We start from the raw sequence: 26,701 nt of genomic DNA, 5'->3' as shown, positions 1-26,701 counted from the left end.
ATGAGTTTCTTTTAGGAATATTATTGGCATTCAAAATATGAATATTTATTATTTCTTTATTGTCATTGGTAAGTGAAAACTACCACTATATTATTTCTTTTTATCAGCTGCAATTTTGGTTATCCATTAAGCTAATCATTTAAAAATAGTGTCAAACAAAAGAGACAAGATAGGTCCCACGGGTACTATACTAACGTAATATTTCCATCTGTAGAAAGGCTCGCCGAATCGAGGCCGTAGGTTCATTTACGTGCTCGAGTGGTCGTCTATCGTTATCACTGCTTACGCAATTGCCTTTGAAAATGTAGGTATATGCATAGGAATGTGAACGGTTTGTCAAACAAAAAAGAAAAAAGAAAAAAGAAGAAAAAATGAAAAAGAAAAAAAGAAAGAACTATGGAAAGTCAATAGTGATGACTAATAAAATGAATTGATCTATATTTTGATGAAGATTTTTTATTATTGAAAAAAGAAGGTCAAATAATTAATCTCAATGTTAATTATAATGCTTATTCTTTTGTTATTTCCATTTTTTTTTTGCGTTCAAATCGCATAATAAATTCCATAATGCGAAACTTTGTTCCTCATTTATTTAAAGAAATAAAAATCATCTTTAATCCTAATTTTTTTTTATTATTTTCCAAATATGAACTAATCGATATGTTTAGCACTTATATCCGTGATAATAGTATTTTGAAATGAACAAATCGATAATATGACTGACGTCAACCAAAAAAAATAAATCCTAATATTTGTCATAGGGATTCTTGTCCTTTACACGTGGAACCTATTACGTGTAATTGTATATTTGTATATGCCTGTAAATTTGATATGTCTACTATACAATATATTGTGTATGTATAAATAGATATATTCGTCATCGATGTTGTTTTTAAAGATCTCTCATCGTTGCATACTTAATTATCTATCATAGCATTATCATGACTTAATACCAATCTAATCTCTCAGATTTAGTTATAAATTAAATTATAATTTTATTTATAAACTTAATATTTTTTCTTTTCTTTTTCTTTTTTTTTTTGGAATAATAAATTTCTAAATATTTTAATTAATTGATATCCATGTATCATAGTAATTAATTATAAGCCTATTAGATTCGACTAATTCGTTATTTACTTAATAGATAAAGTTAATAGCATAATAATTATACAATTATTTGTCGTATGCATTATATGCCTAAAGTTTATATATTTATATACGTATTTAAAAATACATTATTCTTATGTTTCTCATTTTGATGTAGATATTCGAAAGAAGGAAAATGGAATTGAGTAAACGTGATCATGGCACGTGTAAGATCGATATTATCGTTTGTAAAGGAAGATAATGTGTATAGGATTATTGCAAAATCGTTGTTTCTGTAAAGTACGCATACGAGCTCGTCTATGAGCACGCATCCGGCGTGATGTCCTTCGTCTTATGCAACAGCAACAGTAACGTTATTATATAGAATGAATATATATGGATGTGTGTATGTTTATTATCGTCTGCCTGTACGTTGAAGCCACGTAAAACATAAAATTAGTTCTCAAGATAAGGACTATTACGTGATTTAACTACAAATTTTAACAAAATATTTTTTTTTCCAAGAAATATAGACTATTTTTTTTTATAGGAATTGTAATATTAGAAAAATTATATGATACTTTTATTTATTATAAATTATTAAATATATAATATAATAAATCATTTGTACAATATAATAATTAAAAAAGAAATTTAGAATATATATATATATATATATATATTCTATTATATTATATTAATATAGTACAATTTACTCTTTAATAATATATTTTATATAATTATAATATATTATAATCATTTATAATAAATAAAAATAATTTTGATAATATATAAAAAGAAAATTTACAATCTCATCTTCTTTGTTTTTCATTTTCATTTCTTTTTATTTTTCTTAAATGATTAAAATTGTCATATAGGAGACTCAAATTTTGACGTGATCCCTTTACTCTCGACAGGCTAGCCGAATCGATTCAGATGCAATTTCCTGTCGGGCCCGTCCGCGTCTACCTGTCAGTCTGCATATCGTCTCTACCCCTTTTATACGGATCAATGATATCGTATAAACGATAATTGGATCGAAACGTAATTTATATGAAGTCGATCGATTACGAGAACATTCATTGTCATATCTCCTGATTTGACAAAAACCGTGAGAATAATAATGAATAATGAGTAATCCTAATTCCATAATATTATTCTCTTTTTTCTTTTTGTTAAGAAAAAAATATAAATATAAATTCTATGCTATTTTTTTTTTTTGTTTAATATTAAATGAAAAATGAACAAAAAAAAGGAATATATATATATATACATATATGTCGTGATAACAAAATTTTGTTAAACATCATCTTATCTCATCTTTTTGTAATGATTTATTTTTCTCTAAATTATAGATGTTGCGACATTTTTGAAATTAACCTAATGAGTTTATTGAAAGAGATGTCTTACATAATTCCTTAATATAATTCATAGTAAACTCTTTCCGTAACTCGCATTAGATAGAAACTCGTTTAGAAAGTTTCATTAGTAAATTGCATAGAAGTATCCGATCCAAAAAAAAAAGTCTATGATAATAGATCATTCGAAAATCTTAATAGAATTATAATAACTAGTTTTTAAATCATTGATGTCTTCCTGTATAGTTTAATACGCTATTTTTGATATGTACTATATGTATATACTTTATAAGATTTCTTTATATTGTACCAATGTTTAGAATACTTTCAACCCGCATTTATTTATCAGTAACCATTAAAAATATTTTTTGCGTTGAAACCTTTTCGTAATATTGCTCGATTACGTTAAACTTTCGCCGACAGAAAAAGAAATCTCTGGCCGAAGATAAATGTGTTAATGTTAAAATAGTAATAAATTATAATTAATAATATGATTAAATTCTATATAATATGTACGTATATATACATGTATGTGTATTATAAATTTTGTGTATAAATTTTGCTAAAGATTTATTAAGAAAGCAAAAAGAAAAAAGATATACATAAAACAATAATCGTGTTCAATTTCTCTCAACGTAAAATTTCTACGTATAATCTTTCGTGAATAATTTTGCAGAAAGATATATATATATATATATATATATATATATATATAGAGAGAGAGAGAGAGAGAGAGAGAGAGAGAGAGAGAGGGAGAGAAGGAGAGAGAGAGAGAAAATTATTAAAAAATCTTATATAGTGTTGCTTAGTGAACTCAACAAAATGCCCATATTGTATAACTGTAAGAGAGTATGAATCAAAGAAGAATATGTTGGTGAAAGAATATGACTGTCAAGCACATTCTGCAAGAGCTCCTTCAATGACGGTACAATATTTTCAAATATTACACCCATGGGCTGTACTAATTTATTATTCGTTATCTTCTCTGTAGTATCAATAATTCTTTCAAAGAAAAAACAAAGGACTGCTTTCAAACTTCTTAGAGGATTTGTTGAAATTTCGACAGAAGAAGGTATTTTATCCGATCCCAATAGGTTACATTCTAGAAGATTGCCGACGTTTGAAAGTAAGTCAAAGCCATTGTTTCCAATTTCTGTGGACATATTTAAGACATTTGGCAATAATAAGGTGGATCATATTATATGGGATTTTCATTAACACGATAAATACTCGGTAAAGAAAAAAAAGGTGGTGATGGTAATGATGATTGTGATGATGACTGTTTTGATGTTGATGTTGATGGCGATTGTGACGATGATGATAGTGGTGATAATAGTTGCGGTAATAATGACGATGATAATAATGATGTATTAGAGGAAATGGATTCCGAATTGTTCGAAGTGCCTTCAAGATAATCAAGCAGTTGCTTCAGAAAACGGTAAACGGAATTGAAAATTTGATTGAACGATGGTGTCAAAATACTCATAATCTCGGACAATAATTCTTCCAATAGTTTTAGACTCCTTTTTAAGACATTTAGAATTGGTGAGAGAAGTCCACCAAGTAGATTTTGAATTGCTTGGCCGATCGAATGAATCGTTTCGATTATCATTTGTACAAGAATGTTGATAATATTGGTTCCATTATTATTTATCATTGGGATGATATATTTGTTGGTTGACGTCACGTTGCCTGAAATAATCTTTTGTTAAAGCTAATTTAGATCTTTAAATCTTTTTATTATTCAGATATCAAACCTTTTTAAAAAGCACTCGTGCTAAACTCATATTCCATTTTGTTCATCTCTTTTTCTTTTTTTTTTTATTTTGTTTTTAAATTTAATCTGCTTGATTAGAATATTAAGAGAGTAATAAAACGTGAAAGAAAAAGTGATAAGACAATGAGATAACGAATGATTTCTTTGAAACAAATATTAGGAAAGAGAGTAGCCGTATGCGAGAAGATAGAAATAGATCAATGATTTGTGAAAAATAAAAAAAAAAAATAGATCTACCTGTAGTATCCATAGTTTTTCCTGTTGGGATACTGGCTGCATCAGATAGACCATGGAGTCCACAGATGAACACCATGCACAAGAATATTAACGTTGGAATTTTCATCGTTTGAAGAAATAATATTATCTTTCAATTCTTATACTCTTCAATTATCCGTTCACAGATAAATTATAAAATAAATTTAATTAAAGTAAAATTTGGCCTGGTGAAAAATCACAAAATTGAAAAATTAAAAAATTCAAATTAAATTTGAAAAATTAAAGAAATAAAAATGTTATGTTTGAGTGCACAAATTATATTTTGCAAAATTTGCTTTTTACTTACTGTTCGTTATTGAAAAAGTTCAACGAAAACGTAGCAACGCTTTTGTTCAACGCGAGTTCGAAGGAATTTGCGAATATTTTCATGTGCGCTTAATACTTATATAAAAAAACGCTATCATTTCTTATCCACTTCTTATCGTTAAAAATGTTAAAAAAATTATTCTTGAAAGTATGGTTAAAGAACTAATTAATACACATATACTATGAAAAATCGTCGAAATATGTAGGAAAAAAGAAAAATGTAGTAGCTATTTGAATATTCATTGAATTCATTCGTCATCTAACACTTGCATTTATTATGTTACCTTATCGTATACCTATTTCTTTCCCTCTATTTTTTTCTTTCTTTTTTTTCCCCCATAAAATAAATAATTAATCGCGGCGTATCAACGATAGTTTAAGAGTTTATATATTTATATATATTTATATATTTATTAATATATATATATATATATATACATGTGTTCTTATATGTATGTAAACATATATATGTATTTGTATGTATTGGTATGTACAATTGTATACAATTAAAATTAACGACTAAACGTACTTCAACATCATTAGAAAGTGTCAAAGTCAAAAAGTTCGTAAGTATTAGTCATCTGACTCATTACTTTTGATAATAAAAAGGAACAAATATATAGGATGATACTTAAGTAAGGCAACATAAATGTCTCTTCGGTTTATTATAATCAAAAATGTAAAAAATATTTTTTTAAAATAATGTGCATGGTACCAAAGAACAATTTTCGAATTCAAATCTTCGGCAATCTTCGGATACCTTCGGAAATTTTCAATTATCTTCGGCAATCTTCACCCCAGATATTAGTTCTTTGACCCCATGCAAATCACATAAAAAATATTTTACATCACAATAAACCGAAGATATTTATGTGGCCTTATATAAATGTACCACCCTATATATTATGTATATGTGAATAGAATTTATGTAAATATTCAAATATCATTAGACTAAAAAGCTTGATGAAACTCATTGTAGACAAATTATATATTACGAAATATGGTAAGTAGTCTTTTATCTATCCTTTTATCACTTGATGTATCATGACTATTACAAAATTTTATCAAAATGTATTGACATGCTATTTTTTTTGCAATGAATATTGCTCGAAGCTATTAGTCATTTTACTATATTAACTATAAATAATTGACATCGAAACGACGAACGACTTTTACATCTCATGGACGGTTGATTATTAGAAAAAATACGTGTTCTCTCTTCACTTTCTTTTTTTTTTTTTTTTTTTTTTTTTTAATTATAATATATATAATGAATTCGTAATAATATCTACTAAAAAAAGGTTAATTATATCTAACAAAATTTTTACCTGAATCTGCAATTATGATTTTAAATATTTATTTAATAATTATATCAGACTTTTCCTTAGAACATTTTAACTTTGTTATTTGATTTGTTGTTAATAACATTGTGATTATAATTATGGCCAATTATAACGAAATAGGAAAAGATTCGAAAGAACGTATCACTTATAAATGACAAACAATCGTATTCGAAAAATATTTTGATGTCTCAACTATTTAATCTTTATCATGTGTTATTCAATGCTACATGTCATTAATATTCTAGAATTAAAATAAACACTATCAATTCGGTTATTATTACATCAATCAGTAACAGCGTAAATATAAAATAAATATCAAGTAATAAGCTAATATTGGTTTTTTCTGATTGGTTCACAGTGCAAAACACTGATTGGTCCTTAATACAGATCATTGATTGGTCGATATTGTAAGACACTGATTGGTTCTTATTGTGAGACACTGATTGGTTCTTATTTCATTACATCCATTGGTCCAATAGATTTAACCAATAAAAATATAGAATTTCATTCTAGCTTCTAAAGAACAAGAGAATAATTTGATAAAATTAATATTATTGTTGATTCATTATATATTTCATATTTTTAGCTTTTCCAAAAGAATGTAACAGATTGTAAATTGCCAAAATTATGGATGGTACCCCCACTCTTTGATACTTTATAACAAAAAGGTTAAGTTAGGCTTGAGTAGCAGATACAAGCAGAGACATCACGAAATTTTAAGACACTGACACTAAAGGTATTAGATTGTATTAAATACTATACTGAAAACGGTGGTACTATACACCATATCAAACGATAACGAATGAAAAGTTTATCTATAAGACAAAAATATTTTTTGCGAGGAACTACTGCGTCTCAAATAACGGTTCGAAGTTATAGATCGGTGTACGTGTCTCTGTCTGTCTTCTCCCCTCCTTTTTTTTTTCTCATTTCTCTTCGTTTTCCATATTAATTTTATGCACTTATTTACAAATCTTCGTAATATTGTTAAATATTGTTATATAAAAGAAAAACAATTACGATTTTCATTTGCGAATTGATGAGAAAGATTTTTCGGATGTTGAAGAAATCTTTGATATACCGATTTAGTCATAACAACACATTCACATAGATACACTAACCGGATTTTTATTTAATTAAAATTCCTTCATTATTTCTTCTATGCATTACATCTTCTACGCGACAATGAATTGACATAAAATGCAAAACTTCTCAATGGTCGATATTTTATTTAATTAATTCTATTCTATTTAATAATTATTATATTATATTTATATCTTAAATATTCATTTTATACTAATCGTTAAATTTATTAACTTTTTTTTTTTCAGATCAACATATTTCTTTGACAAGTAATGGCTGTCAAAGGATTAGTTGCTGCGATAGTTCAATTTCTGACCCATCAGTTGGAGGATGGGGATATTACAGCAGATTCGCGTGAAAGTCTTGAAGTAGCGATTCAATGTTTAGAAACAGCGTATAGCGTACAAGCTAGTGATACTCCTGCAAAATTTAATTTGTATGAAGTTTACAAGGCTGCTGTAGAAAATGCTAAGCCAGACCTTGGTCCAGAAGCTACGCCAGAGGCAAAAGCTGAAGCTGAAAGATATAAGAATGAGGGTAATGCTCTGGTAAAAGCAGAAAAACTTGAAGAAGCCATTAACAATTATACCAAGTATGTTATATAAATTAATTCAATTGATTATTCCATTATTATATCATATATATTAAATTATACAATTTAATATTATTTTTAGGGCAATTGAATTGAATGCACATAATGCAGTTTATTATTGCAATCGAGCTGCAGTCTACAGCAAACTTGGAAATCATCATCAAGCTATTAAAGATTGTCATACTGCATTATCGATCGATCCTATGTATAGTAAAGCATACGGACGTTTAGGCTTGGCGTACTCGAGTTTAGAGAGGCACAAAGAAGCCAAGGAAAGTTATCAAAAGGCTTTGGAGATGGAACCGGATAATGAAAGTCATAGAAACAATTTGCAGCTAGCAGAAGAGAAATTGGCTCGACAATGTGTTTGTAATATGGGATTGGGAGGAACAACAGGATCAGATTTAAGTGCTATGTATAATAATCCTCCTCTAATGAATATGATAGAGCAAATATTATCAAATCCAGCCATGCAGGATGTAATAAACAATCTCATCTCAAGGACGAACGTTGAACATAGAGAACGGCGTATGGAAGCATTAATTGAAGCGTAAATTTAACTTAGACCTATCTGTTCCTAACAAGAAGAAATTATTAATTAATTTTATTATTTTTATCTTTATAGGGGATTACAATTAGTACAGGAAATGCAGAGTGAAAATCTAGATTTATTGATGGATACTATAAGAAGACAAATGGGAGGAAACCCTAATGATCCTGATCCACCGCAGCATAATTAAAATAAGCCTATGTTTTAGAAACAACAACCTAAGATTGAAATAAGCGAGGTTGATTTTAATGTGAAAAAATTTTAAGACAGTGGTCATTTTTTTTTTTTTTTTATTAAACTGCAAAGTACATATCAATACTTTGCTTTATTCAGTTAAAACTGTCTTATTTAAAATGAATATTTATACGCATACAAATAATCATGTCTATGGTCATATATAATACTTAAGAATTCTTCTCTTTAACTTAGAAGTTGAATAAATGTAAGATATTGTCTTCTGAAACTCTGTATATTCCATTTTTAATGTTTTATCGAAATTAAAAACGTTCAATAACATAAAGCGGATGTAAAATACTATACATACTTACAAAGGCTGAGGTTAATATAAGAAAAAATTTTCTTATAATTCTCTAATCATCAAAAAATGATTCATTCTTTGCATAATGGAAAAGTTGTTTTCTTTCTGACTTGTGTCAATAACGTATTTATCATTAACACGTTTATATATCGTTTCAAATTATATACATATATACTATTAACTATTATATTTCATTATTATTACTATTACTGTATTGTAATTGCTATTCCAATATAATGATCAAAGATTTAATTAATTGAAAAATTTGAGAAACTACGTACGTACTTGTGAATTCTTTCATAGCATATCAAACCATGATACTTGATAAAATTCTTCATTGTCCCTAAATATTTAATTCATATATTAGAATAATAAGAAACCTAAATAACATGAGTATATAATGACAAGTGGATTCCAAATTTCTCATAATCTTCTTGAAAATCATAATCATCTTGAAGACATCTATAAAGACGTCTTAAGTTCTAAGGTATTAGATATCAAAATAGTGTAATTTTTCAATTATTATGTTTAACTCTAATATGGTATATTAGTCCAAAGTATTATTTCGTGTCATTGAGTCACGTTATTTGCTATTATGTAATATTATTTATTCTAAAAATATTTATTAGCTAAATGAAAAAATAAAAATTTTCTATTGTGTGTGTGTGAAGTATTTTAATATATTTTTTCAATTATTTTTATAAATACATGCGTGTTATTTGGTAAGGAATCATTTAGTTCTCATAATACTCGATAGGAGGTACTAAAGATCAATATAGTATGACATGATTAAATTCAGTTGTTTACTAAATAAAATTATAAAGAAAAGAAAAAAATCATAATTAATTTGTTAAAATAAATAATCTGATATCTTCAAAAAAAAATTATTTAATTTCAAATGTTAAAATCAAAATATAAATTTCTATATTATCGACATAGCATTTACAACGGTCTCTTTCATTTTAAATATTTTGTTAAAGTTTTTGAACATTTTAAATAGTATATATTTCGAACATGGTAATCACTGAATTAGTAAAATAAAACAAAATTATTAAACAATTTAAATCATTAGGAAATATTAGATACGATCGAGATAGAAATTTAAGAAGGCATGATAGTTAAACATTATTTTAACTTATCAAGCAATTTCGTTTATTTTGGTACTCGATAAAGTTGAATAATTTTATGTTACAGTATTGAGCCAGTTTGTGTAAAACTGTAATAGTAGTAGTAATAATAATGATAATATAATAGTAATAATTATAATATAACTTTTCTTTTTTTTCCCTAAGTAATCTAACACAATATACTATCAGTAGATGATATACTATTTAGTACCTAACAAACGTAAACAAATTAAACAAAGTAGCATTAGGACCATGCATTTAGGATCATCTTATTGTAACTATAGGATCACGTATTATTTCAATTATACATTGAATAATACAATGCACGAATGATCCTTAGAAAGAGTAATAACGCGCGTGACTCGGTGTTATAGAGAAATGGCTCGATCTAACCACCCACCACATATGCACAGTAATTTAATGCCATTTTAAGTGCTCGATTGGACTGTCTGTCTCTCTCCCTCTCTCTCCCTCCCTCCCTCCCTCTCTCTCTCTCTCTCTCTCTCTCTCTCTCTCTCTCTCTCTCTCTTTCTCTTCGGATTATATGAAATAGTTATATTATTGATGTTTCTGTAAATATTTAAATTAATCATTCGTATGTAATATTATAATTAGCTGATATGATTTTTCTAATTAAATAAAACATATTTGAAAGAATAAACGAAAGTGACGTTAAAATAGTGCTTATATATCCTACTTACAAATTATTGCGATTAAAGATAGAAACAATTTGTAAATGTCTTCTGAAAATACAAATTGGCTTTTGAAGTTGTTTCTTTGAATTGAAATATACATAATAAAAAGTCACGCTATAACGAGTGTCTTTCGTTTTGCAAGATTTCTATTTTCAACGAAGTCTTGACGATATATTGCTTTTGAAACAGTTACTCTCAGCGCGTATATTGTTTATACCTACGTAGGAAATTTCATTCTTCCGTCATACAAAACTTCTCTATACGCCAATAGTAAAAGTATAATCATACGCGTACACATCATGGAGTAGTAACTCTGATAATAACGATTAAAATGGTGCGAATATAGTTTTCTTTTTTTTTTTCATTATCCAAGAAGTATTTAGTCTCTCTACCGGCGACAACATTCTAGCTGAAATACCATCCCATTTTCAATAAAATCTTACAACATTTCTTTTTTTATAAATCGATCGTTCTCGTGTTATTGACATGATCGAGTGTATACTGGTCTCACACTGACTTATCAGCAAGATACAATTATTGTCAACTACAGTCGAGTCCTGAGTACTCCCAATTTTCTCTCTCGTTACAATTTAATAATAATAAACATATTAAATTTCTAAAAAAGAAAGAAAGAAAGAAAGAAAGAAAGAGAAAAAAGAAAAAAAGAAACAAAAGATCGAACGATTTGACTGTTTGTGCATTCGCCTTGAAACTAACGTAACAATAGCAAAGTGCAAATACATCAATCGTGATGTGTTATCTCGATCTTATATAAAAAGTGTAAAAAAACATAGATAATCATTTAAATCCGCGAGCTACGTAACAATATCCAATAATGTCACTCGTTATTTATAAAAATCGTATTTTAGAAATAACGAGTTAACTCGTTTGCAAAACTTAATAGATACATATGTACATGACGCTTCAAATTAACAATCAATCAGGGCTCCAACACCTACAGTAATAAATCAGTGTGATATATCCAACGAGGCTCGTTATACTCATTTAACCAAAAGTACTAATATTATAGGATGAATTTGAATAATAATAATAATAATTAATAATAATAATAATTAATAATAATAATAAAAAGAATAATAATAATAATAATAATAATAATAAATTCAAGCAACAACTGGTTCGGGACTACACGGTTGAAGTTCCGGTTCGTTTTGCGATTCAGCCGTATTGGAGTTGCTCGAAGCAGATGCTGTTGCAGCACTTGCATCATGATTTGAAATAGGATCGGGTGTCATAGCAGCCCACTGTGGAGCATGCGGTGCTGCACGTGCTTCCCGTCTAGCTTTTCTTTTAGTACGACGTTGTTCCATGACTAAACGCAAACGCCGCATTTTTCCCTTAGTAGCTTCGTTTTCTTTCGATAATTCTTCTACACAATGAAATATAAAATTACACAGTGTATATATGTACAGCATATATATATATATACCTATGCATAAATTGACAAATATTTTCTTTTCTTTAAATATTTCATTTCACATACCCAAAGAATGTCCTGATGTGTTTGAATCATGACAGCCTACACCAACAGAAGTTCCAGTTCCTGAAGTTGGTGCTCCATTAGATGAAGAAGGACATTGTTGACGGCTATTCGAATGCCTATGATGATGCCTATAATGCCCTGCTGTAGCGGCAGGTGTAGCGCATAACAAATCATTTAAAATATGAATAATAGTACTAATATCTCTTTTGGGACGACCATGTCGATCCTGAAGCGCTGGATTGATGGTCCCACTGAAGGTTCCAGAATATACTCCCTTCCCATGATGATGCATACTTTCTATCATCGCTCCTTGCCTGTGTCTCGCATTTTCCTACATATAACACAAGTTAAAGTAACAATTAATCTCAATGTTTTCTTGTCTTCTAAATTAAAAAATTAAAATATTGAAGTTAAATATAAGATATTAAAAATATTATACTCTAGAGCATGCCTTTTCAAAATAAGATCCAAAATAAAATTTAAAAAAGCTATAATAAAAACTATAATTGGTTGATAAATTGAAGCTCTTTTAATAATTCATATATAATACCATATAAATATAAATATTATAAGTATACACAGGGAGAACTGGCATCGGTAATAATGTATACCTCTGCGAGGTCGACCCGCGAGGTGAATACCTCAGAGGAGAGCTGCTTCAGTTTCTGCGTCAAATTACGGGATGCCTCGGCTAACGCTCGGGTGTCTAGGGCGAGCTTGGCACTTTTGTCCATGAGGGAGGGTAGAGGAGAAGTCTGCGTCGTGATATCCGTGCCATCCTCTCCGTTTCTCTTCGATGTTTCGAGCGTCGATTGATGCACGTGATGAGCGGTGCAAAGCTTTTTGCTCGCTGGCGTCGTAGAGTCGTACGACGAGGAGGTTGACTCAGAGCAAGTGTAATTGATGGAGGTAGATTGTTGCAAATGGTCGATGGAAATGGTCGAGGATGAGGTAGTAGTAGTAGTAGTGGTAGCAACAGCGGCAGCAGTAGCAGCAGCAGCAGCAGCGGCGGCGGCTGCAGCAGTGGCGGCGGCAGTGGCAGCATTAGTGGCAGCGGCAGCAGCAGCGGCTGCGGCTGCGGCTGCGGCGGCGGCGGCGGCGGCAGTAGTAGTGGAGCAGGTGGTTGAAGAAGAGGAGATGGTGCCGGAGGGTGAGGAGAGAGATGAGGGTGAGGCGAGAGATGATGGTAGAGAGGAGGAGGAGGAGGAGGTAGAAGAAGAAGAGGAAAAAGGAAAAGAAGAGGGAGAGGATGTTGAAGGGGAGGGAGAAGTACAGGACGAGGTACAAGTTGGCTTATACCTCGAATGATGGCGGTGATGGTGGTGGTGATGATGATGATGATGATTGTGGTAACGATGATGATGATAGAGAAGTCGAGACTGGCACATACTCGAACAGTTGGTAGCCGAAAACGCAGTGGTAGCGCGACTGGAACAGACTGAACTTGTCGTTTTGGTCGCTGTCGATAAACTTGTGCTGCAGCTCGCCGCAGCATGTAAAGCCGATGCCAAACGGCTTACGAGGGAGGACGTACGGGCTGCTGCGCTTCCTCGTTGAAGTTTCGCCGTAGAACTCGCTGTAGAACGTGCCGCCAACACCGTTGATCGCCTACTTTGAAGTGAGGGCGAAACGTGATTCGTCGAAAGATTCGGTCCGTTTCCACCGCCGTTGTTTCCGCCGACGGTCAAGCTAGTAGTACCGCTGCCGTTCGTTTGATTGCTACCTGGTAAAGGCACTCTCACCGTCGATAACTGCAGTTGAATCAGCATCATGTGATCGCCCAACCGCATCGTCAGATTTAGAGGTGCCTTTCCAGACAAGAAGTCGTTCACCTGCGAGTCATTTAAACTCTCCAATGCTTGCATTACGCTTTGCTCTGGGCGTTGTGCCTAAAAAACAAATATGTTTTTTTAAATGTTACCGAACATTTCACGTATGTCCTTTCTCCCCAATATTCACATATATCATTTTATCCATTTACAATTTTTCGTAGGGTCCATAGGAAAAATAAAAAAAAAAAAAGATAATTCAACTCGATATAGAAGAGAAAGGATGAGGATCGAATAAAAGAAAGATGATCGAACGAATCGATGAAACAAAGCAACGGCAGAAGATGAAAACAAGAAGACCTGCAGAAGGAAGGAAACCTCGTCGCATCGAAGCTCAGAGACCCTCGATGGCTCGTCTAGTCATCCCTCGGCACACCTAACGGACTTCTTTCTCACATTGACGGCTATCGCGTATTTGGTATAACTTGATTTGTATATACGCTTTAAGAAACTATATTAAACACTTTAACCCGAGTGTTTTTATTCTTTGTTTCTTTATCAGTTTGAAGTAACATAAATAATTAATACTCTTTTAATTAATATTCTTCGGAGATGATATTTCTTTTTTATTGATAAAAAACGATTTAAAATTGCAAGAAAATATAATAATTAACATTTTTACATCATCTTTTTTAATTCACATCATCTATCTGATTTCTAATATTTTATGCACATATATTATAGAAGAAGCATCATTAATTCTTGCAAATCTAAACATTGAAGGAAACTTACCAATAATCCTGTTTCCACACTTGGCAATAATGTGAGTCTACTTCCATCTTGCAAACGATTTTCCTCAAGAGTTCCATCGCGTAGCTGTCTATAACAAAAATTTTAGAAAAGAATAATCTTTCCTGTACCAATACGTATTTTTTATTCAACATTTATTTATTAAACATTTATTTACAATCATTTGTACAAATTTTTAAATGAATTATATAATAATTAATACGAAGTTAATTCAAATGTGTAGAAGAAGTTTCGGATTAGATAAACGCAATAAGATATCTTCGAGTATACAAACTTTTCCCTTATAATTACAAAGATGCTATGTCATATTGATATAATAAAATAAGAAAAAGAGAATATAATTTCATGGTCTCAAAGTTCCCAATGATAAGAAACTTGGAAGAAGACACGTGTGATCAAACGTATCGGTAGCTCAAAGTACGTATTGCGTTTACCTAAACATGAAACGATATGATATCGATTCATAAAACCGTTGTAATATATCGTAAAGAAAAATAATAACATGAATATCGACAAATGGACGATAAATCAATCGGGTTGTTAAATGAAAAGTCAAAATAAAAATAATCAATCGTAGCTGATTTAAAACTTTTACTATTTTCGTATAAAACGTTTAACCTAAACGTTCGGCTCAATTTGATTTCGTTAATAATACCTTCATTTTTTAAGTAAACATCATTTCTACGTTTTATTTTCATCAAAGCTCGAGAGCTAATTCTTCATAGAATAATTATAATAATTTGCAAATCATCGTAAGCAATTTTGGAAGTGTCTTATCGAAAATCTTATTTCTGAATAAGTATTTCATGGAATCAGAAGAGATAAGGCGAAATAGATTTGTTTGTTTCTTTTTTTTTTTCCCCATTCCTTTGTAACACTTCGAAAACGTAGACTAAGAGACCACTATAAGAAGCAACCAAAAGAGACGGGAAAGGCCAAGAAGAGACCCGTTGGTCCAAGCTCGTTCTTCCATAAGGCGCATGCGCGCACGAGGTCGTCGCGTACAGGGGACGACGAAGGGCTGGCGGGGAGAAGCACGCGTATATACGTACACGCAGTCGTGTCTCAAATAGAGAGAGAGAAAGAGAGAGAGAGAGAGAGAGAGAGAAAAAGGAGGGGAAAACCAAACTCGTGCGACCCTGAACGCACGCGAGCATATATGTATGTAAAAAATCACGTACGATGTTACTTCGTTTGTTTTCAATTCATCCTCTCTGTTGCCCCTCCGCCTCATTCTCTCTCTTGTTTCGCGCCAAATTTGAATTTTCATAAAGCTTAAAAACAATTGGCTAACGAGCTTTGTTAATTATTGGACGTTGTTGTTCGCACGTTTTACAGGAACGCTTCTCTGATTGGTGTTTCTCTATACCTGTATATTATATATTCTTTGAAAATTGGCTTAAACAATGGAAGAGAAACTAACGAAAAGAATAGAACACAAACTGTTATTCAAAAATATCAAACGTCAAATATCAAAAATATAGTTCTCCACGCGTAACCTTAAAAAAAAAAAAAAAAAAAAAAAAAAAAACCGATAAATCTTTTATTTATTTTTTTAATTCTTCTTTTTTTTTGTCTCTATAACCTTTACAATTGTTTTAATTTAATCAATTTTATGAAAGAATCGTTCGTGACCTCGTCTGACCAATATCACGTTTAAAAGATAGATAATTCAAGGCGAAATACGGAATAGAGAATCTTCTAAAAGAAGACGAAAGAGACGAAAAACATCGTCGTCGATGAATCCGTGTACGGGAATAACCGCTCTCTGTCCTACGTTCTCTGACCGGCCGCTTGTTTTTTTTCTTCTTACTCCTACCCTCTCGTGAATTCTTCCACTCGGTCGCCCTCGCGACCGAGCTCGCTGTCTTTCTCTCCTCTCTCTTTCTCTCTCTCTCTCTCACACACACACACATACACTCGTTTCCTTCCTCTTCCCCGCGTGCACGCGCGAGAACGCACGTCGTAGATGGCTGTCATCGTTTCGCTCTAGAGAACGCAATTTATCGAGGTATTCTACCTACTGCACCACCACCACCACTTCTGTCTCTTTCTATCTCTAGCCTCTTATCTCTTTCTTTCTTTCTCTCTCTTTCTCTGTTTTTCTGTCTCCCTCCCTCCCTATCTTTCTTTATATCGTGTGGTAGTAGTGTATCTATCTATCTTTCTTTCTTTCTTTCTTTCTTTCTTGTGCATACACGCGCCACAGGAGGATCCATGGAGAGCGACGGCCCCCACGACGCCTACGAAGCGCGCACACGTACTCCCTCTATATATCTCTTTTCTTTCCTTCTTTTTTTCATTTCCCCCTTCACCTCCTTCACCTCCTCTCTCTTTCTCTCTCTCTCTTGCTCGTTCTCTCAAAAGAGATTTCTCCTACTCGATCGTGGCCGCACTACGTCCGAAAGCGCACCACATACACCGGTGACGACTATTCCGCGAGCTCGAGCATTCTCTTGTACGGGTCAACAACGGTTTCTCTTTCTTTCCTTCTTTCATGAAACCTCTCTTTCTTTTACACGGTTTCGCCGAACGATCTCTTTCTTATATTCAAATGATGATTTCATATACATACACGTGTACAACACATTCTCAAGCTTTGTCCTCACCACACCGTCGATCACCGTCGCCATCACCCAAGAAAATTCTTTTATTCTTTTCGGAAAAAAAAAAAAAAAAAAAAAAAAAAAAATGGTCGAAGCTCTTTTAGATTGTAAACGAAAGAGAGAAAAATAGAAATTATCTACGCATTTTTTTTCTTTCTTTTTTCCTTCCTTTCGCTTCGGGTTAAAAATCTTTCAATGATAATAAATGTCTTACATATGTATTAAATATAGATATTAATTAATACCTTGTAGTTCGAAGTTTTACAATGGTTTCATTTTTTTTTTTTTTCTTTTCCTAACTAAACATTTTTTTTAGGAAAAGGGCGGAGAGAAAATAAAAAATTAAAAAGAACTATACATTCGTTAATTATTTCATAACTAATTATTTCATGACTAATTATAGTCCGTTGAAAAAACATGTTAAAATTAAATGTTCGAGGATCGTATAAATTATTCGCGAGGATAATACTTCGTACTTTAAATAAAATTCGTCGTTCGCTCGATAAAAATCTTCTTCCCGTTTTAATAATACCATAAGAAACGAAAACGTTGAAAATCTCATAGAATGTATTTAATTATATTTGATTGGTGTAACTTCTACGAGTTGTACTCACCTCTCGAGGTGCAACAAACAGATGCGTTCTTTAGCGACCTTGAGTCTCTTTGAAATGATCTTCTTAAGATTTTCGATAGTTTCGGAACGATCGACCGTAAGATCAAATTGTCCACCAGTTGTCGGGGTGATGCTGATCGTGATCTCGTCGGGTTCGACGGCTGCGGCCGCGACGCAGCCACACCCTGGCGGGGACGGAGATGTGATTGGGATCGGGGAAGAAGAATTAGATCTTAGATTTGAAGCCCGGCCACGATAGTCCGGTTCGTTCGGTAACGTTGCATCAGGTGAATTTGACCAGTAGGATATGGAAGAGGAGGATGAGGAGGAGGAAGAGGAGGAGGAGGAAGAGGAGGAGAAGCAAGAAGACGAAGACGAGGAGAAGGTAGAAGAGGCGGAGGATAGTGACGAAGACGAGACGGAAGAGGAAGAAGAGGTGGAGGACGAGGTGGAGGACGAGAAGGAGGACGAGACAGAAGAGGAGGTCACCACCAAGGCGGCAGCTGCAGCAGCAGCGGCGGCGGCGGCGGCGGCGGCAGCAGCAGACTTTTCGACGTTTCTACATATCTTTGATTCTTCCTCGTTCTCCTTTCCCATCATTATATCCGATGACGACGGCGGTGGCTGAGAACTACCTTCCATCCCGTCGGCTCCTGCAAAAACGTGCGATCCCTCTTCTAAAAAGGTGTACGCTTTTCTTCCTTTTTCTTCCTTTCGAAGCAGATACTGCTCGCTTTGTCCCACCTTTAATAGTAGTAGTAGTCGTCTTGATCGTCGTCGTGGTTGTCCTCCTCGTTGTCGTCGCCGCCGCCGCCGCCGCCGCCGCCGTCGTCGTCGTTGCCGCCGCTGCCGCTGCCGTCGCCGCCGTCGTCCTCGTCTTCGTTGTTGTTGTCGTCCTCGTCTTCACGCGTCGCCTCCTCTTCTCTTCACGCACACACACACGCACGCACTCACGCACGCACCTAAGCAGCACACGCGGCTGGGAAAGCACACTCGCACCCAACACCCACACCCACGATCGCGAGTCACAGTGTTGTAGCCCCTACGCTCGATCTATCGATCCCACTAAAGCGTTTTTCTCTTCCTCCTCCTCCTCCTCCTCTCTCTCTCCCCTTCTCCTTTTCCTTTTTCCCAGGAATTCGTTGAAATCTTTTATTTTTTTCAATCCAATCGAAACACGTTAAGAGGAACTCCAATGACAAATAGAATCGGTCGAATCGGTCAACGGAACTACTGATTATAGAAAGAAAACGAAGAGAAAGGGTATTCGGAATGCATGCAAAGGTGAAAAGTTTCTCGATCGATATTACGAAAATAATCAACCGTTGTACGTTGCTCTTCGCGATCTTTCGACGTCCTTAAGATTTTCACCAAACGGAATACTAATTTTCTTCTTCGTTTCGTCGCCGGTACGTAGAATGGTGATACGAACATACGTGATAGACGCTCAAACTACCTTCGCTTCCTCCTTCCGCCCCTTCTTCTATCTTCTCTTCTTCCTCTCACCCACTTTTATTTGCTCTTATCTATCTATCTATCTCTCTCTCTCTCTCTCTCTCTCTACCTCTCTCTCTCCTTTTCCGATCTCACGTGTTCATTCTCCTCACCAAACGACCGTCCTCCTTCGTTAAATGCCTACAACTGCCCGCAACTGCTGCCGACCGAGCAACGAAAACCCTGGAGCTCCTGTGAAATATCCGGACGTGGCCGAACTTTTCCGAACTAATTGTGACGTGTGCAATGATGGCGCTGAATTTAAATGAGCCCGCTAAATTTAAACGAAATAATATTTTTTTTCTATATTATCGACACATAGCACATTTCCTATGTTTTTGTACGTTTATAATGCCAATAAAAAAGATTAATTCATTTATTCTTTATTGCGAGATATTCGTTATAATATTTTTATATTTATTTTTGAAAATCCTTTTTAAGAAATTATCCTTTCGCCTTATTTGTTACAATCTTTGTACATAATTCAGTATATCGCTCTCTCTCTCTCTCTCTCTCTCTCTCTCTCTCTCTCTCTCTCTCTCTCTCTCTCTCTCTCATTCTTTAAAAGTATATTTTTAATAACATTAATATAAAACGATATACATAGAATAATTACAGATTGCAATCGCATCAAATATTTCATACAGAGATAAAGTTGTGTATATATACACACGACATTTACAGAATATGTTCCACGACAATTCTTCGGCTAAATATTTTTATTCATTAGTTTATTTGATATATTTGTTAAATTTCTTTTATATGGAATAAGTTGATACGGTGTACTTAATTACAAAGCAAATATATCATTTCCCAACGATGTATTATTACGATATAACCTTCAACTATATACAATATAATAATGCTTTTTTATAAGTTCATGGTAAAACTGGAAGAACAAGAGAGTATTCGTATTATATTTACATACTCATAAGCAAAAACTATAAAAAGTCGGATAGAAAAATATATAAAAGCTATTCTTAATAGTTTTGATTATACACGTATACACGTAAAAATAATGTTTATGGTATTTTTGCTTACATATTGAATTCTTTTGAAAACAAAGAGATCTATATAAATTTGGTATTTTAATAAAATATTATGTATTCTTTTGCTCGTCATTTCATTTGTTTTCATTATTTCTGTTATGTTTATGATTGCCATTTAATATAATCGTATATTTCACCAAATAATATTGTTTAAGAAAGAATCAATATATTTATGATCCAAACTTCTCTGTATCTGATCCAATTTCTCCAAATTCGTATCCTCCTCTACCATCCATTTGTAGGTAAAACTGCAATCGAATAGACCAAATTCATTATTAATAATTAATTATTTTTTAAAAATACATAAATAATTGTCTATGTTGTAAATAATGACAACTGGTGGAAAACAATTCGTTCGTTACCTCGTGATGTTTCCAAAGAGACCGTCTATGAGAAACAGTAAATAAAGTAATATTTGCATCTTTACAATAAGAATACATAGAGTCTTCGACGTCGACGCTAACAGCACTTGTACATTCATCTAATATTGCAAATTGCGGTTTGTGGTAAAACAATCTAGCCATCTACAAATATATTAAGATTCACTAAGTAATAGAGATATCTTACATTTAAGTTCATCTATTTGATGATACAATATTTAATTAAATTATTTACCGCAATACGTTGCTTTTCACCTCCTGATAAAATATCCATCCAATCGCCTACAGCATCCCATCCTTGATTTTCAGAATCTTCTTGAAAATTTCTTTTCAGAAGATGACTTAATTGTACTAAATTTAAAAAATTCTGCAAATCTTCGTCGCTCATTTGTCCACGTCTGACCATTTCTGCTTTAGTATGAGGATAGATAACTTGGTCTCTTAAAGTACCCAATGTCATGTAAGGACGTTGTGGTATATAAAATAATTTTCCACGTGGTGGTTTTGTAACTGTACCACCCCAAACAGGCCACAACTGATTCAATATAAAAGAGAGATATACAATTAAAAATTATTGGCTTATTAGATAATGTACAATAAATAAAATAAAGATGAAAGATATTCACCTCTCCAAGAATTCTGAACAAAGAGCTTTTCCCACAACCGTTTGGACCACAAACTATTACATTCATGCCAGATTGAACTTCGAATGTCAATTCTTTAATAAGAACGTCTCCATTTGGTGTTACAAGTGGAACATGTTCGAATCGTATAATATTATCTTTTGCAACAATCTTTCCTGCACCTGGATGAACTTTTGAATCATCATTCAAGTCTGTGATCATTGTTCTAACATATTTTCCTGAATTCAACTCATTCAGTACATTTTTTATTTCTGTAACTCTTGCTGTGAAACCTGCTAATCTTGTTATCTCTCTGCTTGCTAATATGAATACACCTATTGCTTCTGCAAATTTTACCAACATTCTTCCATATGTATAATAATGTTTAAATCGATGTTCAGAGGAGCCTGAAAGAACGGCATGATCTTTTTTAAAGAATGGTATACTCACGGCATAAAATCCAACTACCATTGCCAAATCTGAAAAAAGAAACAAATTTTTAACAAATATTATTTTTATTAGATATATATGTCTTGTTTATTTATTAATTTACATCTTCCAATGAAATTGTCCAATATCCCTATTAAAAATTTGAATTCCAAAAATTTACGAAGATGTGTAATCTGAAACAGAATAAATATGTATATTGTTATATAAATAATAATATTATAAATGTGTATATTGCTATATAAATAGTAATATTGCCATATAAATTTTTTTGTTCAACTTACCAATTTGTGAAAACTAGTTAGCAAAGTTAATTTCTCTCTATTATTTCCTTGGTAAAATGCTATTTCTTCCGAATTCGTTATTAAGCGTGAATTGATATGTCGATATTCACCTTCCAACTGCTGTTCTTTCATAGTCATTTGTGCCACTGGCCTTCTCAAGGTGGTTATACAAGTACCAGCTACCAGTAGATATGAAGTCAACAAAAGTGGTGTCTATAAAAAGAGAAAAAAGAAAACAAAAACAAAAAGAAAAAATATCAAATAAGCAAGGAGAATAAAAAGCACGTTTCTTTAAGTCTATGGAATTGAACAATGCATAAATATGGTATAAATATTATAATATATTAATATACTTGTCCACTTAGATTAGTGGTGAGTTTGGAGGCATATACAATAATGTCAAAAAGTGGCTTCATTATATTTCCATATAAGTCTGTAAAACATTCGCAAAATTTATCTATATCAGTTGTTAGTAGTTGATCTGGATTTGCAATACGAGCATCTAAATTATTCATTTTATAATATGTAAAGCCCCTGCAAATAAAAAATATATGTTATTAGTATTTAATATTAAAGAAAAATAATATTTATTTTATAATTCTCCGTGAAAGCATAAATTTGAATATGTAACTTCACAATATCATTTCATAAGAAATTGTTTGTGTAATTGTAAATTGTTTCCCAATCCAGAGAATAATAATCAATATCAGATTTGAATAATTATTCTAACTTTTAACTTTTCACGATGACATATCATTTAAAATTAATTATCAATTCTAATAACTAATTAAAAATGGTAATAAAACTTACTTAAGATATTGATTCATTAAATAATGTGTTAGATTTGTGCGCAATCTTAATTTCATTTCGCTTATACTATATTTCATAATATTGGTCACAATTGCTACCTAATTAAATAAAATTATATTAAAATATATAATAATTCTTTTCAACAAATGTAAGATTGTTGGACAATCTAAATATAAAAAATATATCAAGAATCAGTTAGTTACTTACACTAGGTAATATAATGACAAATTTTAACAGAAGTTTCTTGAATAAATCAAAATTCATAGTGATAATTGATCTAAAAAAAATATCTTCCATTACTGAAAAAAAAATCATTGGAAATAATTATAAAAAACAATTAATACGTTTCAATAAGAGTGCTCATATTTATCAGCCAAAGATCACATATGGTTCTAGCAGTTAAAGAACCAGCGATAAGCAATAAAAAAAGAAATTCAGTTGATAATACTCCAGGAATGCCAATAGTCAGGAGTTTATATAACTCTTGCAAAAATACTTTGTCAACTTGTACTTTTGGCCCTTTTGATTTTTTCTATAAAATTAAATACTTCATTATTTGTATTTTCTTTCTTTTTTATATATATATATATATAATTGCCGAAAGATTACCTCTTTGATGATATATTGTATTTCATTAGTAGACCACACATTTCTACAAATGAAACAAATCTCTTACTAAGCACGATTAAGATATTTGTAATATTATCAATTAATTACCTGGATTTTGCAGAATGTTTCCTTCCTTTTTTTTTTAACAACCATACCAAAGTACTAATCGTTACGGTTCCAACTAAAGCATATTTAAATGTGTGTTTACTAAGTCCTGGTGCCATCGTGTTCTTTATGAATCTTTTTCGAACTAAACTTTTCTACATCTATTACGAATGTAAACTACACCAACTTCACTTTTACAGCGTAAATAGAGAGGGGATTTTTTAATTTGCTATTCAAAATGATAAAACCTTGAAAACATTCATGAATTTAATTTTAAGCAGTACCATTAATATAAGAATATATTATAATTATTAGCAAAACATGAATAATGTATGATGGAAAAATATTCATAATGAAAGAGAATTAAAAAAAAATAAATATAGAAGAAAGAAAAGAAGAAAAACAAATATGTACATATATAAAAAATGACAATGATCGTTTTAAATAATGAATGAAAAAAATTTATTTCCAAATCTAGAACATTTTTTCGTGAAATATATATAATAAATCGATTTACAGATTTTACACCACGTAAATATTATATCTACATTTCAATCAATGATAAAAGCATATAAATTTCATCAACCAATCATATAATAGATGTAATGAAGTTAATCAATTTTGATATGTCATATAGTTTTACAATTGGCAAATATTTTTCAATTAACAGAAGGAATCACTTTGATATTTTGAAGATAACATTAAACATAATATAGCAAGACAAATATAGGAAGATAAATATTACAGAAGTAAATTGGAATTAAATCGACAGAATAAGTGGGGATAGTTTAGTTAGTATTTAAAGATACGTGATGGTGTTGCAATCGCACGTGTGAAACAACTTTTATAGAATTTTCCAATCTTATCGAATATTCCTCTTAGGTAGTTTACGATTGTGGTGATTGTAATCTTTATACAGCTTGCCCAAGTGATATCTTTCAGTGATTATTGGTTTGGCCTGGTCACATAAAAAAAAAAGTGTAAAAAGAAATCGTGTATTTCTGAAAAGAAGAAATGCCTGATAGTGGTGCGGTCTATCAACCTACCACCGTAGGATATACGTATGATAGTGGAGGTGACGGTACCGGTAGTGCAGGTGGAATAAGAAGTGGTTTTTGGAGAATTGCATCAAGGCATAAGATTAATTCTAGAAAATGGCTAGAATGGACGTTAGTATCAGTTGGATTGTCCTTCTTCGTCGTTGGACTCACCACAATGCTCGTGAGTCTGGTCTCATCCGACGACATTAATCAGCGAACTACGGAGGTGATTAATAATTTTCTAGAATTTGCTTTTTCTTATCATTCTCTTCCTTTCATTCTCTGTTTCTCACTCTCTCGTGTTCATCCGTCTTTTAAATGACATTCTCATACCTCAGAGTATCTTCCTCGCTGCTTCGTGATAAAGGATTGCTCCCACTGATAAGGTAATACCAGTGGTGAGTATGGAGATAACACGAATGATAGCGGGATTTATTGACCAGTATCCTTCGCAGCATTTAAAAAAAAAACAACTTCTTGTGATCAAATATATAAAATTGCTTTAACATTGATCATAGGTAAAGCAGGAGTCATCAACGCATTCAACTCTTCTAGCAACGGAGAATGTCGAAGAAACTTCAAGAGGATCTGTAGCAATAGGAGCAGTCATGATGTTTGTTGGAATATTATTGTCTATAGCTTGGGCATGGCTTCGATTCTTCCAACGCAGCAAATCACCACGGAGTGGAATTACAGGAGGTAGTGGTCAGGTGAGAACAATCTAAAGAAAATGTTCGTTTTACTTGAGTTTTTTTACCGGGCACCCTCTTTGTTTCGTATGTTCGTTTTCTTATCTTACTTACGCGTTGCTATGAGGAAAGATGTTGGGCGGTTTGAATCCATCGACTGACTTGCTGGTGGGTTCCACTTCGCAGTACGGGCCAGTACTTACGGAGTTGCCGAGTCAGCTGAAGTTAAAAGAAGCAAATATACATGAGACGCTAGTAGCACCACTTTCCGATCAAGAAGAGGAGACCCTTACTCTAATGTTGGATCCTAATACATCTACAACGCTTACTGTTGACCCTAATAGTGCTGCTAACCAGATTCCAGGTTGAGTACATTCATTCACCACACTGAATGCAATAGAGTGACCTGAAGTGAACATTGCTTTACTTTTATAAATCTGATAGTATTTATCAGAAACTAAATGCTTACATTTTCTTACAAGAGAAGAAAATCTTGTTTTTAAATCTCTATCTACCCACAATGATGAGAATCATTATATAAAAAACATCAAGTTGTAAGTTAATATTTAATATTAATTGGCTATATCATCTATTTTCACAGTCTAGAGCTTTTAGTTATACAAGTCTATATCAATATACGTCATACAAGTAATGATGTGAGATCTCATTTTTAGAGTCTTTCATAATATTTAGTATATATTTCTTTGCTATTGCCTGCACATTCCTCTACTCCGTCCATTACTGTTAATGATTTCTTACCTGCATTGGATCCAGACGTTATAGATAAATAAAAAAACACATAGACTGCAAAAAGTCAAATAATTCATAATATCATATATATAATAATTTGAAAAAGTGTGAAAGACAATATTCTAATATATTTAATTGTTTGTTAATAATAAACAGCACAATTGATTTACAAATAATTGTGTTTTGTGTTTTTTAATTTATAGTACATAAACGAGAGTGACACATACAATATTTATTTGAAATATAATAATTTTGATGCAAGGCACAAAATGAAGAAAATACGAAAGTACTTATTATGTAAATTCTTCATACATATTGTATTTATAATTTTATAATTTTTATTCTTATTAATATTCTGCATAAAGTATTTTCTGAAATTATATCTAAG

At 31.9% G+C, this 26,701-nt stretch overlaps 5 protein-coding genes and 1 long non-coding RNA gene across 15 annotated transcripts; 3 read left to right on the top strand and 3 right to left on the bottom strand.

The window, feature by feature from the left end:
- Nucleotides 1–2,402: 2,402 nt before the first annotated feature.
- On the bottom strand, nt 2,403–4,988 carry LOC124952945. 2 transcript variants are annotated; one of them, XM_047503612.1, is made up of 3 exons: nt 4,784–4,931; nt 4,459–4,661; nt 2,403–3,597 (listed from the first exon to the last, which is right to left on the bottom strand). In XM_047503612.1, exons 2-3 carry the CDS (start codon nt 4,562–4,564, stop codon nt 3,236–3,238), a joined length of 468 nt encoding a protein of 155 aa, XP_047359568.1. In that variant the 5' UTR covers nt 4,565–4,661; nt 4,784–4,931; the 3' UTR covers nt 2,403–3,235. The 2 variants fall into 2 exon arrangements, with proteins under 2 accessions (XP_047359568.1, XP_047359567.1); XM_047503611.1 differs by lacking the exon at nt 2,403–3,597 and adding an exon at nt 3,604–4,136 and having other exon boundaries at nt 4,784–4,988.
- A 1,736-nt stretch (nt 4,989–6,724) lies between these two features.
- On the top strand, nt 6,725–8,891 carry LOC124952872 (small glutamine-rich tetratricopeptide repeat-containing protein alpha). 4 transcript variants are annotated; one of them, XM_047503410.1, is made up of 4 exons: nt 6,725–6,882; nt 7,478–7,821; nt 7,904–8,371; nt 8,447–8,891. In XM_047503410.1, exons 2-4 carry the CDS (start codon nt 7,502–7,504, stop codon nt 8,559–8,561), a joined length of 903 nt encoding a protein of 300 aa, XP_047359366.1. In that variant the 5' UTR covers nt 6,725–6,882; nt 7,478–7,501; the 3' UTR covers nt 8,562–8,891. The 4 variants fall into 4 exon arrangements, with proteins under 4 accessions (XP_047359366.1, XP_047359371.1, XP_047359369.1 ...); XM_047503415.1 differs by having other exon boundaries at nt 7,904–8,349; nt 8,447–8,681; XM_047503413.1 differs by lacking the exon at nt 6,725–6,882 and adding an exon at nt 6,889–7,031.
- A 678-nt stretch (nt 8,892–9,569) lies between these two features.
- Nucleotides 9,570–19,673, bottom strand: LOC124952869 (midnolin-like). 4 transcript variants are annotated; one of them, XM_047503404.1, is made up of 6 exons: nt 18,778–19,673; nt 18,035–18,686; nt 14,797–14,884; nt 12,847–14,124; nt 12,236–12,566; nt 9,570–12,121 (listed from the first exon to the last, which is right to left on the bottom strand). In XM_047503404.1, exons 2-6 carry the CDS (start codon nt 18,673–18,675, stop codon nt 11,856–11,858), a joined length of 2,604 nt encoding a protein of 867 aa, XP_047359360.1. In that variant the 5' UTR covers nt 18,676–18,686; nt 18,778–19,673; the 3' UTR covers nt 9,570–11,855. The 4 variants fall into 4 exon arrangements, with proteins under 4 accessions (XP_047359360.1, XP_047359362.1, XP_047359359.1 ...); XM_047503406.1 differs by having other exon boundaries at nt 12,847–13,673; nt 13,770–14,124; nt 18,035–18,866; XM_047503403.1 differs by having other exon boundaries at nt 18,035–18,871.
- Nucleotides 12,878–15,395, top strand: LOC124952875. The gene is made up of 3 exons (XR_007102042.1): nt 12,878–14,039; nt 14,229–14,482; nt 14,749–15,395. It is a non-coding gene; the product is annotated as an uncharacterized LOC124952875 (long non-coding RNA).
- A 216-nt stretch (nt 19,674–19,889) lies between the features above and the next one.
- LOC124952870 (ATP-binding cassette sub-family D member 3) lies at nt 19,890–24,243 on the bottom strand. 2 transcript variants are annotated; one of them, XM_047503407.1, is made up of 12 exons: nt 23,838–24,243; nt 23,730–23,772; nt 23,465–23,652; nt 23,328–23,397; nt 23,121–23,218; nt 22,664–22,844; nt 22,311–22,523; nt 22,133–22,202; nt 21,583–22,058; nt 21,192–21,491; nt 20,939–21,100; nt 19,890–20,824 (listed from the first exon to the last, which is right to left on the bottom strand). In XM_047503407.1, the coding sequence occupies exons 1-12, from the start codon at nt 23,951–23,953 to the stop codon at nt 20,747–20,749; spliced, it is 1,995 nt and encodes a 664-aa protein (XP_047359363.1). In that variant the 5' UTR covers nt 23,954–24,243; the 3' UTR covers nt 19,890–20,746. The 2 variants fall into 2 exon arrangements, with proteins under 2 accessions (XP_047359363.1, XP_047359364.1); XM_047503408.1 differs by lacking the exons at nt 23,465–23,652; nt 23,730–23,772 and having other exon boundaries at nt 23,328–23,419; nt 23,838–23,959.
- Nucleotides 24,244–24,702: 459 nt separating this feature from the next.
- On the top strand, nt 24,703–26,682 carry LOC124952873. Of its 2 annotated transcripts, none has more exons than XM_047503417.1 (3): nt 24,703–25,100; nt 25,393–25,584; nt 25,750–26,682. In XM_047503417.1, the coding sequence occupies exons 1-3, from the start codon at nt 24,849–24,851 to the stop codon at nt 25,930–25,932; spliced, it is 627 nt and encodes a 208-aa protein (XP_047359373.1). In that variant the 5' UTR covers nt 24,703–24,848; the 3' UTR covers nt 25,933–26,682. The 2 variants fall into 2 exon arrangements, with proteins under 2 accessions (XP_047359373.1, XP_047359372.1); XM_047503416.1 differs by having other exon boundaries at nt 24,707–25,100; nt 25,696–26,671.
- The last annotated feature ends 19 nt before the right edge of the window (nt 26,683–26,701 follow it).

Source organism: Vespa velutina, chromosome 11 (assembly GCF_912470025.1).
Source record: "Vespa velutina chromosome 11, iVesVel2.1, whole genome shotgun sequence".
Lineage (NCBI taxonomy): Eukaryota > Metazoa > Arthropoda > Insecta > Hymenoptera > Vespidae > Vespa > Vespa velutina.
This window is presented reverse-complemented; position numbering and strand designations above follow the sequence as displayed.